Below are 19,302 nucleotides of genomic sequence, written 5' to 3'. Positions count from 1 at the left end.
TTCATCATATACTGACCGCATCTATAGAACTCAGATATTTTAATCCTAGGCTCAGACATTTATTAAGTTGCATAGTGCCCAGTTACTCTCCTATTCGGTTCGTTTAAACTTAATTAGCTTTTGTCTACGACATGATTTAAATACATCACGCCGATGGTTCCGGAACTTTTACTAGCCGGTGAGATAAGCGAAGTTTAATGGCATTCTGGAATGGCTTTGTTTGGCGCCTGTGAGAAGTAGACCTGTAATCTATACTATATATAATCTATATCTCTAAACGAGAAGCCATTAAAGTGTCCAGCCACAAACAACGAATCCGTATATCCGGCAAATCCCCCCATTAAAAAAGACTCCATTTCAGGCGTGACTTACAGCTCGGCAGCGGTTAATCCGTCATAAATCTAAGACAAAGTCAACAAACAGAAAGAAGCCGAATTTTTCGAGAAAGTCCGTCACTTGACCAAGTTAAATGCCTGATAAGCGTAGGAAAACGCATTTCACAAAAGCCTTATTTACATGGAATCCAGAAATCAAGGTCATGTATCGCCAAGTTTGACTGAACAGCATGTTGATACAGTTTATGTTGATCCACATTTAATCATTATAAACATCAATTTTATGCTAGGTAAACAAATAACTTCTGTATAGGGTTGTTCGTTCACCTGTTCCGTAGATTGTTTGCTCTGGCCTCAGCATCTGCATCTTATCATCGGCACACACCCCAAAAAGCGAGAGATTGCCTAGCCCAATCTCGGTGTTACTAATTACCCATCCTAATCAGCGACAACGCCTATATCATTATACTATATAAGGTAGCTGCCGATCCTAGTAGGCGTCAAAATACTGCGCGTACAGGCAGAATGTAGTAGAATCGTTGCTGTGAAGATTCAACGCGCTGTCCACATAAACAAAATAAAGTCAGTTAGATACTATTAGTACGATTAGTGCAAGTACGATTTCTTCGAGATCACCATGGATTTCGACCGCGTGCTTGAGAAGTGCGGAAACTTCGGCAGATTTCAGTTTGTCATTCTAATTCTCTACGGCTACACGAACATTCTTAGCTCGTTGCACTATTTCTCACAGACCCTTATTACTTTTACACCCGAGCATTGGTAAGTTATTATACTAAAGAGTAGTTAAATTAAAAATATTCCAAATTCCATAGTAAGAACAATGATAGTTTCCGATTCTGAATACATTTTAATTGGATAGAATGTGTCTGTAATCAACTTTCAATAATTAATTTAAAAGTATTGTCACCTAAAACTCTATTTTAAAATAATTTGTTTTCGGATATTTAATGCTTGAATTAATTTACTCCTAATCTCTAGGTGTTCCCACAATGACCTAATGGGCTTGGGTGCCGCGGAGCTGCGCTCCATTTACTCCAACGTTTCGCACTCCTCCTGCACTCTTCTCTCCGAGGTGATCAATGGAACTGGAGTGGCCTCCGAAGAGTCCTGTCAAGACTGGATCTTCGAGCGGGAGAACGGCTACGAGAGTCTAACCACTGAACTGAAGTGGGTCTGCGACAAGTCCCATCAGCCGGCGGTGGGTCAATCCTTCTTCTTCCTGGGCTCAGTGGTGGGCACCATTTCCTTCGGGTTTCTTTCTGACCACATTGGAAGATTGCCGGCTATGCTGATGGCGGCTCTATCCGGTGCTACTGGTGACTTTATTACCTCGTTTGTGCATACGCTACCCTGGTTCGCCTTCTCGAGATTTGTGTCAGGACTATCCACGGATACCATGTACTACCTTATGTACATCTTGGGTAATTTATGATATTCTATCGCTATTGTTTGCAAGCTAACCGATTTATTTTCCAATAGTCTTCGAGTACCTGAGTCCCAAGCGTCGCACCTTTGGTCTGAACATCATCCTGGCTGTATTCTACTGTTTTGGACTGATGACCTCGCCCTGGATCGCCATGTGGATTGGCAACTGGCGTCGCTACCTCTGGTTGGCATCTCTTCCAGCCCTTGGAGTGCTCATTTATCCCCTCCTGATCTGCGAAAGTGCTCAGTGGCTGCTGACCAAGAAGAAGTACGATAAGGCAGTGGCCTGTCTGAAGAAAGTGGCCAAGTTTAATGGCCGCCAAGTTGAGGACTCTGTGTTTGATGAGTTCGTAAAGCATTATCGCGAGAAGATGAACGAGGAGAGCAAGCTGAACAAGCAAATGGATACTTTCCTAGGAATGTTCAAGACTCCCAGATTGCGTCGCTTCACCACCACATTGCTGGTTAAATCGTAGGTCTACTGTTTTGTTTTTATGAGATACAAATTCAAGACGTCATCTTTTTAGGGTCATCATCACGCTATCCTACGACGTAATCAACAGGAACATGGAAGGGCTGGGCTCCTCGCCCTTCAAGCTCTTCTCACTCACCTCCAGTGTTTACCTACCAGCTGGATTCACCATCTTGCTGCTGCAGAACAAGATTGGGCGGAAGGGCATGGCATGTGGAGCACTGCTGGTGGGAGCCATCATAACCGCGGCCACAGGATTTCTGATCGCGGTACTGGATCCCAAAGAGAATGCTATTCTGCTAGCCCTAATGGTGGGCCTGGGTCGCTTTGGAACCACTGTTTCCTACGATGCGGAGATCCAGTATGCGGCGGAAATCATTCCGACCAGTGTGCGTGGACAGGCGGTATCCAACATCCATGTCATTGGATTGGCATCCAGCTCACTGGCCTTCTATGTGATCTACCTGGCCCAGTACTACAAGCCCCTGCCCTCGATCTTTATAAGCGTTCTAATGTTCCTGGGTGCTCTACTCTGCCTGACCCTTCCTGAAACTCTTCACCAGTAAGTGTACAATGTGCTTCAAAGATGGCTTAAAGTATCTGATAAATTTTTTGTTTTTATCAACTTTAGAAAACTACCAGAAACCCTGGCCGATGGTGAGCGCTTTGCAATGAACGAGAGCTGCCTGTACTTCCCATGCTTACACAAACGCCGCGAAAGTCTGACCGAGCATGAGGACCAAAAGTCTGAACCCTAGAGAACGATGCACCTGATTAACCTGCTAGCCACTTAACCTGAAGATGGGGTCAGCGAAATGCTGACCCCCGTAACCGAATGGTCTGATAGTTATTACTCATGTGAAGGATAGTAGCATAGTAATTAAACCAAAACCGTTGAATAGAATACACTTATCTAACCCTATACATATATCCAAAACAGAACTGGAATAAATATATGAAGCACTCCTTTTTTCACATTAAATATATAAATAAATAATAAACTGAATTGCTTGATTTCTTACTCACAATCTCACATTATCACAAGTCACCCCTGTCAAACTTTAAAATATATACACTATTTTTTTAATCGCCTATAAAATCCAGATGTTATGTCGAAAATCTCATGGGAAAACTTGAACTATTTCATGGTAAATTTTTTGTTTAATTGCCAATATAGTGCCTCAAAAGCTTTAATATTTTAGTCCCATTATCGATTCTCCCATTAGGAGCAAAAGGTCGTAATATATTTGGATAATTGAAGCAAACATGAGTATATTTCCGAAATTAAAGACGCCAGAAAAAAAGCTTAAAAAGTCGGCATAAATTGATTTTCCTTTGTATATTTTATAAGTGGTTCTCTAACTTTAAATAATTATTATCAGTTTGCTTAATGGCTCTCATTTGCTTAAAGATCAAACTCCAAAATAGAACATTCAGTTACTGGCCTAAGCAGTATAGCACTTATGTACATGAAGGTATGAAAAACGCTTACGATAAGTATTCAATTGGTTGTAGTTAAGTGATTTTGTGCCGCTTAAGTGTTAACTATACGATTCCATTTTTATACACAATCAGCATTTTTGAAAAAACAGCAATTTTCGACCGAGTAAAATGTACATCTAATCCCTAATAAAGTGACTACAAACTAGAGTATATAAAATTATAAGGGTACACTCTATACATAAGTATATAAGAAAAGGCTTCTGCATACTGAGCACAAATTTTGCAGGCAACCAACTGGCCGTCGAATCGAGTTAGTCTGGTTCAAAGCCAGGATCCCCACGGCCTGGGCTCTTAGGATCTAGGCGAAATTGGTTAGCTAAACTACGAACTACTAGGACGGGGTGGCGCCCCTCAGTGATTGGCGTCCTTCAGGGCCTGTTCCTCGTGATCAGCGTCGATCAAGGACTGCTTGCGCTTCCCATTCGAGCAGGACTCCATCTGCATCTGCTTGGCGTCGATCAGGGAGTGCTTCCGCTTGTACTTCTCCAGCTCGGAATCGGACTCCTCGTCGTCGTGCTTGTTGTGCAGGCACGGGAAGTCGAACATTCGCTCGCCCTTTCCGAACACCTCGCCCTCCTCGATGGTCGTGGGCAGGCTCCTGCAAGAAAACAGGAAGAATTAGTAAGATATGCACATCATCAACCAATTAATATAACTTAATAATTATTTAATCAATTCCGATCCAAATTATACCGGTGGCATAATTCTCCATTAAAAACTGATTACCAAAGGGCAAATTTCTTTATTACTATCAAAATTTACTTATGGCCTTAATACATATATTTCTTTGTATTAAAAATGAATGCCATACATCAACTAGGTGAAGATTTATGGAATCTTTATGAATGATAAATGTTGAAAAGCAAAATTATGGTTTCATCATTTATCAATTTTAATTAAATAACTATTAATAAGTAATAATAAAATCTGCGTAATTACTAACCTGTTTAGCGTCTCTGGCAGCAGCAGGCAGACAAAGGAGCCTGCGAAGAACAGGACACCCAGGATGATCGAGGGCGCCGCCTTGAAGAAGGTGCCCAGCCAGAGGATGTAGGGCGCCAGGAAGGAGGCCGCGAATCCGGCCACGTGGACTGCCGCCACGCCCTGACCCCTCACGCAGGTGGGGATCAGCTCGGTGGCGTACTGAGATCCGCTCTCATATGAGATGGCCACTCCGAAACGGGCGGCGATGGTCAGGCAGGCCAGCAGAATGGCATTGTGGTTGTGCTGCTGATACGCAATCGCAATGCCGGCGGCGGCGGTGAAAAGTCCGCCCACCAGCAGGGAACCCGAGGCCATGCCTTTGCGACCAATGCGATCCTGCAGCACGACCAGCAGGATACTCGAGGGCAGCACTGCCAAGGCACTCAACGAGAACATGATGAAGGGGGAAATGCCCATGCCCTCCACGTTGCGGGAGACGGCATCGTAGCACAGGGTGATCACCATGCTGTGGATGAGAGAAATAGCAGAGTAGTATAAATAATTAGCATCTTTGACAAGAAGTACAAACTACAACTCACCTCTTGAAGAACAGAATGAGTGTGTTCTTCCGCATGCGTGGCGTTCTGAACATGTCCAGCAGAGTGGCCTGCTTCTTGTCATCGCCGCCCAGCATTTCGTGGGTCATTTGGCAGTGTCGCCGGAACTCGTCGAAGTCCGCCTGGCTCACCCGGCAACCATTGAACTTGGCCACCCGCTTCAGCCTTACGATGGCCCCGTCGATGTCATTCCTGGTGACCAGCCACTGGGCACTCTCCTGCACCACAAAGTAGTACAGCACCACCAGCAGAATGGGCAGCGACGTGCAGGCCAGGTAGATCTGCCAGTGACCCACCAGAACTGCCAGCCAAGGAGTGAAAACCAGGCCCAAGCAGTAGAACAGACCCACGGCCATGTTGAGACCCAGGGTTCTCATGCTGGGTCGAATATATTCGAGCACTATTAGGAAGAAAGTACATGATTCGTAAGGTAAGTCATCGTAGTGGCAATACTTAAAAATCTTAAGGAATGCATGTCAAGGTATACAAATTTTTAGCACGCTTTACAAATAATAATTAAAAATATTATTATTTGAATACATTCTAATTGTAATACCTTTTCATATCTTTTTTTTTTCTGCTTGGCTTACCTATAATGTACATCAGGTAGAAGTTCGTGTCCGCTGCCAGGCCGGAAATAAAACGGCAGAGGGTGAAAGTGGCCACACTCTTGGTGAAAATGGTGGAGAAGTCGCCGGCAAAGCCGCAGAAGTTGGACAAGATGAGTGCGGGAACGCGGCCAATCTTATCGGAAAGCAGGCCGTAGAAAAGTGTGCCCACCACGGAGCCAATAAAGAACAGAGACTGGCCAATACGTGCCTTGTACGCCGAATCGCAGACCCAGTTTAGCTAAATACGATATGATCGTTAGATTTAATATCCAGCTTTATTGTTCAGTAAACCAGACATACCTCTGTGTTCATGCTTCTATAACCGAAATCATAGTTGTATATCCATTTCTCGCAGGCTTTGCTGCTAACGGTGACATCGCTGCCATTGATGTCATCCAGTCGGGTGCACGATGGATTCTCGAACTTAGCATAGATCTCGCCGATCTCCTTATATGTCATATTCACAAGCTTATCATGATAGCACCAATGATCTGGCACAAAACTAATGACAGTCTGCGTAAAGTAATGCTGAAATTCCAGGAAATATAGTAAATATTTTAGGCAATAGGATGGATATTAAGAACTCACCATCGATACGATGATATTAATGAACCCGAAGAGGGCGAGTATCATGTACTGGTAGCGATTGAAGTCGCCACATTTGGCCAGGATCTGATCGAAGTCCATGTTGTATGAGTGTAATTGGAGCTAAGTGAGCTGAGTTTCTGTGGTGTTTTTACTATGGATGGTTGTGACTTGGTTCTATGAACGCTGATTTGTTTGGGAAAGGAGGAGGCAAGCCCAATTTCCAGCGGAGTTCACATGTGATGTATCACAATTTATTGTTAGTTGTCACATTTGTTCCTTTGGCTTGGTCTGAAATGAGAACGCGTGTTTGGATCGTTAATTTGGGTCAATGAACGTTTCTAGGAAAACATTTGGATAATATTATCTTGCTGGACCATATATCACAGTAAACAGAAAACAAATAAATTAAATAAACAATTTCATTGTTAAATTTTCTAAGTATTTTATTAGATTTATGTTCACAACCAATATAAATATACTTAGCAAAGTTCACAATGATGCTACAAATTATTTTTTGTTTGTAAAAAAGTCGTAATATGAGCAACAATCTTGCTTAAGTAACCCCCGTTTTTTTATCAACCTCCGGCTGCCTAGATTTTAGGGCTCTAATTTTATTATTGCCTAGCCACGTTCTGTTATCAAGTCCCGTTTGCTTTTCCCACTAATTGTTTTTAAATAATCGTAATAGGCAAATAAATGGATTCACTTAGCACGTTGGGCGCAGTTAGGCGAGAAAATCGATCATGAAAACAACATTTCCACTCGAAGCTAACCATATTGAACATGATTCGCCGCCAGGCGAGATAAGCAATTGACTACCGTTGAGCACTTCGTAGAGCGAAGATAACTGCGATCAGACTTTGGCCAAACATCGTTCGGCGTGTTGGACGAGCCGAAATTAAGGTCACCAGAGCGGATTCCACAGGCTAGTTACATGTGGACTTATCGCTGGCAAAATATTTATATAGGCGTTCATTTAGATAAAACCCCGAAAAAAGTTGTTAGTTGGAGGCCTGACTAATTCGAGGGCCTTAACTCCGCCCGGAGACTGTTGTCAAGTACGAGAATCGACTTTCAATGTGCCACGAGCACGTGCAGATGACGATATACTGGCCGACTGGATTTCTCCGAATAAATTTTGCTCTTGGAGTTGGACACTCGACAACAGCGTGCTTGGGGATCCGGCACTGGTGATTTACATCTTGGCGAAATAAATAAATAATTTGTGGATCACTTCGTACATGTATTTGGGGTGAGTGCAACTGGTTTTCCCTTGGTTTTCCACTCTATGAACCACTTTTTGTGCGTTTTTTAAATTGGATTCAAGGTTCCTTATAATTACACATTATACACAAGATCTAACGAGTGTCGAAACTTGTGAAGGCCGAACCAAAATATTTTTTAGATACATTCTGAAGTTGTGGCTTACAAAGTCAAGTAAACGTATATATATAACTTTTGGAATTTGAATTTATTGTTTTTTTATGCTATTTACCTTTAGTTATAATATATGTGGAAAGTGAAAACTCTGGCCACAGTTTTGTTTACGAACCACTCAGCAAAACAGATAAGGCGAAACAAAAGAATAAATTGAGCAATTTCTGCAGCGTAGAAACAAGATTTTTTCTGCGACGCACGACAAACAAAATTTCCCAAGAGCAATTTGTTTAGGGATATAGCTATGTTTTTATTGATGTATTTTCAAATACTTTTCTATATTTCAAAGTTCAATGGCTCTGTCTCAGAAACGCACACGCGGCCAATAAAAAATGAAAATGTTTTTGCAGCCCGTTTTTTTGTTTTTTTTTTCAGAGGGGAAGTCAAATATTTATCACGAAAACAAACGCGCACGCTCAACTTGATTTGAAGGAAATTTGGTTAAAATACGTTGAGTGCTTTTCCTTTTTGATGCCTTGGTTAGTGCGCTTGTCGGAACCGTTTAGGCCCGTTGGAACGAGCTGGCCAAGAGCGATGGGTGCGATGTGTATCCGCCGAACGCTCCTCACAAACTGAGCTGCCAAACGCCGCCGACGATTGTTTATTAAAAACGGAAAACAGCTGTTCTGTTCGCGCAGCAACGGCGACGGCAGCGGCGGCGGGAAATCGAACTCAACTCAACAGGCGGACCAGAAAACAGGTCATAATTAAATCCAAAACCTGTGAAAAACAAACACATCGCCAAGCTCGAGTTTTGTGATTTTTATTTTTTTGGGCGCTTTTACGAGCGACCACACGGCGTATACTTGATTGGATTCGATACGATTTCATTTGATTTACATCCCCATACTCCACCCTTGTGATCGGATTGCCTTGCTAATTCTTAAAACAAACTCCCCCTCGGTATAATTTTTAACTTTGATTAATTTGCCCTATAAATAAATGGTTGCGTTTAGCCATTTCAGAGAGCTGGAAATATCACATTAAGGGGAAATTCTTGGCTGATTTACTCGACTACGATTATTTTGCTAATTATTAATTAAAAACGTAGCATTGGCAGTGATGTTGCAACATGTTTTGATTGTACGATCTTTTGGGGTCGCTTTCTTTGCATTATAATATCTTGCATGCGATCGTTATTTTGATACTTGTTTATTTTCAGGTTTTAAGAAGAGCCATAACCACACAGATACGCGCCTGTTGGCAGTTTTAAACTTTTACGAGGGCACACGTAGGATTAATATTTTATCAAAGATGAACATTTAAATTCGAGGTTCAAGAATGAAAACAAAGGCATACCTGTAGTGCTTGGCATAAACTGGCAAGATATGAAAGGAAAGCCAACTTGAATTCACTTTAACTTAAACCATTTAGAGCAATGCAGCCAGACTTGGCGAAGATCGTAATGTGATTAATCAAAATTCTTCGGCAATTAGCAGACGACAATTTATTACACACTTGAGGCTTATTGGTAGCTAAAGGTGAATGAGCAGTGAGCCATAAATAAATATCAATTTGTTGGCAACACTAATCAGAAATCAAAGCTCATGGCTAATGTTCTAATGCAATTAAAACCCAATCATGTGGGTAAGGCGAGTACAAGGCATACGGCCCACCAATCGCCCCGATTAGATAATGCCCAATTTCAGACGTTGTACACTCAAGTAGCCGACTTCCATGTGCTAACGAGTTCGGTGCCGTTAAATCGAGCTGCGTAGCCAAAATAAAAACCCAATGCCAAAACAATATCGCACTTTCCCCCGACCAAAAAAATAAAAAAAAAGGCAAACACGTGCTGGCCTGCGCTTTTTGATCTTGGCCAACTGTACTTGCCAGATGGATGATCTTTCAAGAGATCCGGAAAATGTGCAAATATATGCATTTTCATTGCGATTTCCTTTGTCTGCCTGACTGTCTGACAAAGAAACAAAGAAAGTACAGGGCTCCATTGGCCCTTTTCAAAGCAACCGAATAAACAGCATTACTCATCGCGCATACGCCCTGTTATCCGACCATCCAACGGGGAATTTTAACTGAATTAAGTGACTAAGCTGCATTTATATGCTGCTCGACAGATCCTCTTACACTTTTTGGCTAACTTTGGCACCTACTTAAAAAACAAACAAACAAAAAGGCGAAAAAAGCGAGTATTAAATCAAGAGGTGTTAACAAATAAGCGGCGAGAATTACGAACACCATTTTTGGGACTGTATTAATTTGTTGGGCTAATATTAACAACACCTAGATTATGCTTATGCAAAGGTGTTAGCCTTTGAAGTTAACTGAAAGTCTATTTGCGCTTAAAGATTTTTCAACTCTACTTATAAATAAGCAAACAAAGAAGATGTTGGTTTCTTTATGAAATGTATTCTGTTCGCTTTCTTTTCTGAAAAATACTATTAAACAATTTGCAGCACAATATTGCATTTATATGAATAAATATTAAATTCGCTTAAAACGCACTCTAGATTATTAAATGCATCAAAGATACACAAGGATGTTTTTTTATAGCATTTATATGCCTTAATAAAAACTGTATATTTTTAGTTTTCACTGTTCATTTCCTTCAGTTGCATCCTTGAACCGTTAAAGTTTGTGGTTTTTCCTTGGAGGTTTTATTTTAGCACGCAAAACCGAATATTACCTAGTACCATAAACTATTGTTGAGTCGGATTTAGTTCACACACACTTACGAAATGTTTCGAAAATTGATTTTATAATAATAGCCATCAGAGATTGAACTTACTAATTAGACAGTTTTGAATACAATTTAACGCATTTTACGCGACGCAGCGATTTTTCCCGTGTTCGTCCGCGGATCCTGAGCGACTTTCCCTCTCTTTCTCACCCACACTCAGCGATCAGCTGTTGGGCTCCCGCTCGCGATCTTCTGCTGCTGCTCGCGTGACAATTGGATTCGCTTTGACTTCAAGTTCACAGCATGTTGTCGGTTATAAATGCTTTCGCGTGCCAGCAAAGTTTCGCTGCCAACTGTAAGCTGCAACTGAAAACGAGTGCAGTGTTCTTGCTACTGCCCTATCTTTCTACCACGCAATTGCTCTCTCGCTCTCGCTTTTTTTTCAAATAAAGAATGCACTTTATCCCTTTCACTCATATTTCCCCATTTCACACGGAAAGAAATTTGGGTACCAACTTTTTTATTGAGCTATTTAAGCCGCAATAATGTTGGATAGCTTTTTATACACTGAAGAAAATAAGTTTTGCCCCTCTCTGTCAGGCTTTCTTGTTCTCTGTCTCTCTCTCTCTCTGCCAAAGAATGCATTTCACACAGAAGAGAATTGTATGATCGTTTAGAAAGTATTATTGTTTTTGAGCTCAAATGAATGAAGAAAAGAAAAGAAAATACTTTTTACTGTGTACCCATCCAAGTTCATCAGCTTTAGTTTAAAAACCAGCCACCACATATCGAATTTCCCTTCTGAGAACCATAAATTGATCCGAATGTTTGCTATAGTTTGCTGCTGATTAAGCCTTAATGACAAAATTTCTTTTGTTTGCCGGGCAAGCAACAATTATATTTCCATGAATATACACAAAAACAGTTGGCATCAATTAGAGTGCTTGGCGACACAAACATGCCAACGAGAAACGCCTCTATAAACAAAGTGTTTTAATGGGTTAACAATTAGGGGAAGATTTCTAGATGGCATTTACTCGAAAGCGGGAGAAATAAAAATAAAAGTGTATTTGAGAAACGATCTGCTGTTTCTTTGTATGGAGTGGAGTATCTTTATGTCCCACAACTACGTCGCAGAATCGGATTAAAGTTTTACTGAGCTAGACAGCTCTGAGTAATACGACCTTTAGTTTTAAATAAACTACACTTTTAAAGGCCAGATAGGGCATCATTAGTGTTATAGCCACAATCCGGAAGCATTTTTCCGAAAGTTTCAGGTAAGGGAAAGCCCTCAGGTCCGAGATCCGATTGATAAGAGGACTTGGCATCGAGAACGCGTTCTCCCCCACTGATAAAGCTCGCTCTCTCCGCGCTCCGCTCACTCTTTCCGTTGGCCATCCGATCCGGACTGGTTTGTGTCAGTTGTAACCAATTATGAGCACGGGCTCAGCTCCCATACCATTCGCATTCGCATTCGCGACTCGTACAATCGGCCGTGGGGCAATGCGGCGTATGCTCAACAAATGGCGTCAGCAGTTTTTCTCCATGAAATTACGAAATTACCATTACCATTGCCCCCAAAATAAAAAGCCACTTCAAGAACCAAGGGTCGTTAATCCAGACCTCCATAAATACCAAAATTGGTGCTCTATAATATATGTATGGAGTCCATATAGCCCGTTTTTATAGTTTGAAGATAAAGCTTCAAAGAATGATACACAGCGTTCCTTGGAAAAAACATGAAATTCTAGACTCAGAACGTGATGGCAGGTCATGTAATCGGAAGCAAAGTCAGAGGAAAACCTTGACTGTATCCATCAACAAGATTTTATTACTGTCATTGATTTGGTTTAAATAGTTTTGCTAATAATACATAATTTTATTACCGTAAACCTGGACCATTCAGTTCTTTGACCCAACCACAAAAAAAGCAATAAGTTCGCAAAAAAAAAGAAAACGATCAAAATCCAAAAAAAACCCATTTAATTGATTGGCCAAACATAAACACAACAATCAATTATAGCATAAACAAATCGATGAATGAAAGTGCCGACTCACCGAGAAATGCTGGGCAATTGGATCGAAGTCAACCGAGATCCCGAGATGGGCTATGCAAATGATGTCATGGCACCTCCATCCATACATACGAGATATATGCTGGCTGGGTGCCGGTACCAGCATAAGTGTTGGGAATATTCCATCGACAAGTGGAGGCAGCTCTGTGCCGGAGTCAAAACAAATTGATCGGAGGGTTTCTGGGGACAGGGAGCTTTTCCGAACCGGTATGAGTCGGATAGCATAGTCCACACAAAGGTCTACCTTTGACGGTTTGGATGGCAATCAGCTGATAGAGCTATAGACAACAGTCCCCCGGATCACACCGATCCCTGAACACACCGATCCACACCCAGACTACGCATTAACATTTTACGATCGGGCTGAATAACAGACTTTCGATCGCGAAACACGTTGGGCGAGTCTTTCTCCACGCCAGACACATAAAAAATAGTGCAAAACTAAATACTCTGACCCCCAAATCAGAAATCACAAAAAAAGTGGACACAAAAAATCCAACGAAAACAAATGCGAAGCCAAACGAGCTTGGCAACGATGTCTCCGTCATAAAAAGTTTAAAATTAAATTTAAACTATATATATTTCTGTTTTTCGTTCGCACAAAGCAAACACGCACACACACATGGACAGCAGATACAAATGAGTCAAAAACGTGACTTAACTTTTTGCTTTAATTTATTTGTTTGTTCTTTAATTTATGCCAAGAGAAACATGCGCATAATTGTTGGTTAATTAAATGGATATGTATCGGGCAATCGAGTTTACTGCGAGCATCAATCATTGAGTTGCAAACGTTCGAATAAAAATGGGCAAGCTAGTGGCTTAGATTGGGTATTTATCGGTCAAATGTCATTCGGGGGGCGGTCTTTCTCAAAAATAAAAACCAGTTACAAACGCGAAAATCAAAACAAGTTATGCGATCCACTGCACTAAGGAGACCGCTTCCACGAATGCAATCAAGATAATCGCGCCAATATGTATCTCCATACCAGATCCAACTGGTTGGCCCGAGATAATGGTTCTCATTTCCTTCCATCGGCGCAGTGCAAAAAAACTGCAGTTGCAGCCCAGGTGCATTTCAACTCTAACGGCACTCCGAAGTGTGGAGTGGAGTGCACTTATAGGGGAAGTACCGACACTCAAAAATACTATGTATCTCAAGAGTCTTGAAATAATTCAATCTTTTCTCTACTAATTCAAAAGCAAATAGATACCAAACATAATCTTATCTTATTTAATGAGCATATTCATACTCTTCACTTCTTTCTTTTGTACATTTAAAGAGTTTTTTGTATTGCTGCTCGGAATTTAAAAACAATATAGTATCTGATAACTGCCCTGACACACAAACGAAAGCTTTGTATCTCCACTGGGAATAATATTTATATTGAAATGGCACTGCCTTATCGTCTGGCATCTTTAATCACGGCTGAGTCAATTTATTTCGCGCTTATAGTAAGTAAGGTGTGTTTATAATCTTAGCTTTCTTTAAGATATAGATATTTATACCATTTCCGTGTGCTGATTAAGCCAAATAGCTCGGTTGCATATCAGAGCTCTACCCTTTCAGCATTTACAAGTGCTCAACTCCCAGGAATCCTCCTAATATGAGCTGTGAAAGCAAGGACATCCCGCACAGAAAATACCATTCGCATTCAAATGCGTCCGCCCACTTGAGTCTCCATTCCCAGAAAAGCTTCAGTTCGTCATCCTAGAGCCATTATATTGGCCAAGGCTAACGAAACGTGTGTCTTGGTCGCGATCCAGAAGAGCTAAATTGAAACCGGTTCGATGGGCGGCGGGTGGGGGGCGGCACTCGGGAAAATGGGAATTAAATAGAAAACCAAACTGTTTGCATTCACTCGGTCTATTTTTAAGGGGGCACCGTTTTCATACACGTGCGCATAAACATATTTATGTGCGCTTGAAATCATACAACTGAGCGAAGTCGATTGCATAAATTTGTTAATTGCTATTTATATGGGCCGCCACTTGGCGACTTGTCGAGCGGCAATAAATAGATCGAATGCAAAACTTTCCACTTGCCTGTGAGAAACTCTTTGCTTTTTGCTTTCCCGATCGCCAACTGCACTTCAATTGCCGTCAATTAATTGTTGCCTGGGAATGGGCATTCACAGTAGCCCATCTGACTGCACTTGGCACCCAACGATTCACTCACAGCACGGAATTGAGGATCTGATTGAGGATTTACGGAGCAACCGGAATGGAGTGTTGTTAGTCTATGGAATCGATAGTATCCAATAGATATACGGCGATTCACCGTTTGCACTTGCACTTCGAAAATTTCGCGGATGCGTTTTCTGATTTCTGGTTTCCGTTCCTGAGCGAGCGCCGATGTGCGACTGTTCAATGCTCGTCAGGTACTCGAAATTATCGGCCATGACTTTGCCAAAGAAAAACTAAAGCAAGTACAGGGATTGCCGAGCTGAATCGACTGTAATATACCCTGCGAAAGGGTGAGGTACGTTGCCATGAGATAGCATATACATGTTATATACATTATTACCCCTTTCAAAAGAGTGTGATTGAAGTATTGCTTCATAGCTTAATCTAACTTTCAACAACGTTCTATGAAAGTCATTCTTACTTATTCATATATACTAACCGATACCTATTTAAACTCAGTCTTTAATAGTAGATAAATGTGAATATTTTTCTAGGAATCTAAATTCGTTCTGGGAATTAAGAACTTGCTTGGACTTAAGTATTCCAAACTAATTCCAAACTCACCATCATACCCAGTGATTTTTTGAACAAGGGGTATAACTAGATTTCAATTTTGTTGTAGTACTCTCTCGCTCTTTAACGTTCTCTCTCTCTCTGTTTGTTTCTTCTCAGCTGCTAAATGCTGTCTTCCTGGTTTTACAGGGTGCATCCCCTATGCATTTTGGTTCATAGGGATGCTGAACTGTTAGGGAATTTTCCAGCAGTTGGATTTCAAAGATATCAACCCTCTTAAGGTAAACAAATTACGCATTTATCTTTCTTTAAAATGCAGATGGTTTGTGACATACTCAAAATGCGTTTCTATCCAATGCGTAACAGCGCAATAACCTGATAACAGGTAAGCACAAAAGACATAAAAAAAGTAATAAAATCGGAATGGAAATCAAAAGTTTTCCGCTTGGAACAACCCCATCCTACCCGTAAAAATAACAAAAAAAAGAGAGATCCGTAGAGCATGAACTGCATGCGAGCAACAGAAATGAATCTGATTATTGCAGTTCTTTGTTAACAATTATTTATTATACGAATTTCGATTTAACCAAACGGAACCGGTTCGATTTGCGCTTGATTTCTGTTTGTTTTCCGAGTGTCTGGCCCCAAACCAATGACGTCAGTGGTCGTGCATTCCCTTTACAAATGCCCAAATTTAATTATATATTGTTTTTTTTTTGTTTGCCTTCATTATGCCTCCGATTTTTTGTTTGCGATCATTTCACGCCACTCGGGCGAAGAGAAAAAATTCTGATAAGTACTCAAAATGTCAACAAGCACAATGCTTTAGAGTTGCGCATAATTAAATATCTGTATATCTAAAAAAAAAAAATACAAAAATATATATTGTTTGTTGCTGTTCAAAGCTATGATATTTGCCATGTTTATGTTTAGTTTTGATTGCTTAAAGTAAGTTTGTTGACATGTGATTAAAATAAAAATATCTTTTAAATGACCGAAAATGCTAGAAATAATGGAGTATTAATATTATTATTGATTATTATTGCTACTTATAAAAAAATGTAGCTTGTTTATTGGCTGACGTTTATAGTTAATAATTTAATTATAATAATTTAACCGAACGGATTAATAGAATTAACTGCCAGTCTTTATATAATTATATTGGCTGTTATTGCAGCATTTGGCGATTAGTTATGCTCTTGCTGGGTTTTTTGATTATAAGCTTGGATTTATGCGATCGCTAATGCGAGTGTGGGGGGAAAACAAACTAATTAGGAGTCGAATGACGCAGGTTGGGGTTGTTTATCCCAAAACCAAACTCGATCTTTCCGAGCTTTCTCCACGGCAATCAAATCAAAACCGACCCTTGGTGCAAATTTAAAGGAGTCGTAAATCATCAGCGAGTATTGTGCGTGGTCCATGCGCAAGCAGGGAAAATTACCATCAAATCTACAATTGTGCCAATCAATTGGCCGGCACTCGTGGAAAAGCGATTGAGGAGGGTCTCCTGGCGTGTAAATGGAACTAGGAACTGGGAACTCGGAACTCGACATGGGATGTCTTCGAGGGACTTCATGGGGGGTCAGCTCTATTTATAGAGCGGCTCAAGGACATCGGAAAATACATAGACAGACGTTGCCTTAATTTATAAGCACGCAAATCGCGTGCGCCATAGTGATATATACGCATATGAATTTTCATGGGCGAAAAGCCTGGGAAATGCAACAAAGGCCGAAAATTCATGTGACTCAGCGGTTCTTTGATTTGCTGCCATTATGCTGAAAGTTAAAAAGAAATTGCGTTCATTATTGACTTGTTGTTTTTCATTCGCGGCTTATGTACTTTGATAGGCGAACAATTACTTATGGTTTCTTATGGCGCTGCAAATTGATGTCTTTGCTATATATTAGTTAGGAAAACATATAATGTTGCAGGAAATAGAAAAAAATCAAATTTAATTTGCTATTTTTATGTTATCGTTTAGCACCGGAAATGTTCGTTTTCATACACAGCGTATTCGCAATTTGCGCAATTAGTTCTAAATATTCAGTTGAAAGCGGTTTGAATGAAGAAAAGTGAAATTGAAAGGTGAAATTTAAATGATTTATTAATTGCTAACACATTGCGGTGTATAAATAAATCGTATGCTAACAAATGCTAATCTAATGTGAAATATGAGTGTAAAGTTCTCGGAAAATCCCTGACCTTTTACACATGGCGTACACATTTAACAGGACGATATCCTGTTCCTCCTCAAAAATGTGTGCTCGTCTTAAGTGAGTTGTTCGTCTGGCTAAGTCTGGTGGTCCCATGTTATTCAAAAATTGCACATTCACGCCTGAGAAAGCATTAATAACGCCGGCTCACAACATCATTATTCAATGTCATGTCGGCGCGTCTTCCGCGCGGAGCAAACAGACCGAACTAGGAACACTTTGCACTCTCTGTGCATTATTTAGCGCCAACTTGGGGACATCGGGGGGTCCATGTTAGCACATGGGTAACGGCAGCAGGTTGGGGCGACTGGGTGGAATATTGGTCATGATATACCTCAAGGGTAATTACAAGCAGACGGGACTTTGTCAGCTGGCGACTAAGCAAATCCGTCGTGTGTTTAAATAATTAAAATGGCCAAGCATAAGCGATCGATGTCATTACACGGCGGCGGAAATGAAATAATAATCAACGGGGAATGGGATAACAAAGACTGATTCACTTAGTCGGAATTATTAAATCAATAAAATTATCAATCTCATTAGCATGAGAGCTGCAAAAGTTTTTGCGAAAGTTCCCCTCCTTCATGCGATTCGCGTTTCTGTTGAAGTTCAAGGAACCTTTCGCCGTGAAAGGAGCAAAGTTTCATTGAGTTCCTTGTACTGATATAAATCGTTGCCTGTTAGTGGGACTTAACTGTCTGTCAGCACAAAGAACACAGCTCCTGGCGAAGTCCTTCCTCCGGCAAAAAGCACAAAGAGCGCTGCAGTTCCTGGACTCCGGAGGACGCGGGAGGCAGGGCGACAGTGAAGCCTCAACCTTTGTTGCTTAAATACGAGTATATGCCGGCGCCGGCACTAAAAATCAATATCTGGAATGAAGGGGCAGGGGAAGTTGCACGGGCCCAAAGAAAACATAATTGCCAACATTGTTGCCCTACAAAATTAAGATTTAACATATAAAGTTTGTGAAAAGTGATTTAATTTGAATGCTAATCATTCGAGTCCAAATTAAAGTGTAATAAGTTCATTTTAAAATTAAGTCATTTTCGTAAAAAAAAACATAATTAGTAGAAGTGCACTGCATAAACTACGGTTTTTTGCTCATTTCTCCGACACTGTAAAAGTTGGGACCACGGGGCGTATGGGTAATGCGGCAAGCCGCAAAAGGTCAAGTGGCTGAGCTGATACCGCCGAATGCTTTTTAATTATGAAAATAACAAAGACAAATGCAACGAGAGCCAGGACACTAATTGACTCACCCAGAGATGCGCCGCAAGGACTGGTTACGAACTGCCAGTTGCCAGGACAACGTTTGTGGGCACCCGTGGGAGGACAACTGCTTACGAGTGGATATCCCAGGGCAACGCCGCCAAAGGCTCAAACGCCTTGGGGCAATAAGCGAATGCACTGCCAGGGGCCAATTTCATCGAGCCCGGCATCTCGTCCTGCGTCCTGCGTTCAACGTCCTGTGATGTTTAACCTGCCAATCCGCGACGTAAACTGAACCCAAGTAGCCCTAGCTCAACGGAAAGCAGGAGTCGACCGCTCGCTCAGCCTCTGCTCTGCACTGCGGAAAACGAGGCAAGCGAATGAAAATGTGTGCGAGTTGTGTTTTCACTATACCGCCGTAGCGCCATGTGCGCGTAGCTGGCGGTACAAATCAGCTGAGAGCGCGCACGCTTTTCACGAGTGACGTCACCGTTCTCGCGACTCATGCGCACCCAGGGCGCGAAAGAGCGA

General features: G+C 41.3%; 2 protein-coding genes across 4 annotated transcripts; one reads left to right on the top strand and one right to left on the bottom strand.

Moving 5' to 3' along the window:
- The first annotated feature begins 972 nt into the window (after nucleotides 1–972).
- On the top strand, nucleotides 973–3,259 carry LOC6619058 (organic cation transporter-like protein). Its single transcript, XM_002043263.2, has 5 exons — nucleotides 973–1,115; nucleotides 1,335–1,777; nucleotides 1,836–2,253; nucleotides 2,309–2,815; nucleotides 2,885–3,259. Exons 1-5 carry the CDS (start codon nucleotides 973–975, stop codon nucleotides 3,009–3,011), a joined length of 1,638 nt encoding a protein of 545 aa, XP_002043299.1. The 3' UTR covers nucleotides 3,012–3,259.
- Nucleotides 3,260–3,567: 308 nt separating this feature from the next.
- Nucleotides 3,568–19,055, bottom strand: LOC6619057 (organic cation transporter protein). Of its 3 annotated transcripts, none has more exons than XM_032720236.1 (7): nucleotides 18,822–19,055; nucleotides 6,497–6,784; nucleotides 6,209–6,436; nucleotides 5,888–6,146; nucleotides 5,280–5,697; nucleotides 4,700–5,206; nucleotides 3,568–4,354 (listed from the first exon to the last, which is right to left on the bottom strand). In XM_032720236.1, exons 2-7 carry the CDS (start codon nucleotides 6,593–6,595, stop codon nucleotides 4,108–4,110), a joined length of 1,758 nt encoding a protein of 585 aa, XP_032576127.1. In that variant the 5' UTR covers nucleotides 6,596–6,784; nucleotides 18,822–19,055; the 3' UTR covers nucleotides 3,568–4,107. The 3 variants fall into 3 exon arrangements, with proteins under 3 accessions (XP_032576127.1, XP_032576128.1, XP_002043298.1); XM_032720237.1 differs by lacking the exon at nucleotides 18,822–19,055 and adding an exon at nucleotides 10,680–10,814; XM_002043262.2 differs by lacking the exon at nucleotides 18,822–19,055 and adding an exon at nucleotides 7,992–8,479.
- Between the last annotated feature and the right edge of the window lie 247 nt (nucleotides 19,056–19,302).

Source organism: Drosophila sechellia, chromosome 3R, assembly GCF_004382195.2.
Source record: "Drosophila sechellia strain sech25 chromosome 3R, ASM438219v1, whole genome shotgun sequence".
In the NCBI taxonomy this organism is placed as follows: Eukaryota; Metazoa; Arthropoda; class Insecta; order Diptera; family Drosophilidae; genus Drosophila; species Drosophila sechellia.
The sequence above is the reverse complement of the archived record's forward strand: the minus strand, read 5'-3'. Positions and strand labels throughout refer to the sequence as shown.

Excerpts from the sequence above, each read along its gene's own strand:
- LOC6619058 (XM_002043263.2), top strand. The coding sequence starts at position 973 with ATGGATTTCGACCGCGTGCTTGAGAAGTGCGGAAACTTCGGCAGATTT. Across the intron at positions 1,778-1,835 it reads CTACCTTATGTACATCTTGG|TCTTCGAGTACCTGAGTCCC; the intron begins GTAATTTATGAT and ends ATTTTCCAATAG. Across the intron at positions 2,816-2,884 it reads CTTCCTGAAACTCTTCACCA|AAAACTACCAGAAACCCTGG; the intron begins GTAAGTGTACAA and ends TATCAACTTTAG.
- LOC6619057 (XM_032720236.1), bottom strand. The coding sequence starts at position 6,595 with ATGGACTTCGATCAGATCCTGGCCAAATGTGGCGACTTCAATCGCTAC. Across the intron at positions 6,147-6,208 it reads ATAGAAGCATGAACACAGAG|CTAAACTGGGTCTGCGATTC; the intron begins GTATGTCTGGTT and ends TATCGTATTTAG. Across the intron at positions 5,698-5,887 it reads CTACCTGATGTACATTATAG|TGCTCGAATATATTCGACCC; the intron begins GTAAGCCAAGCA and ends TCTTCCTAATAG.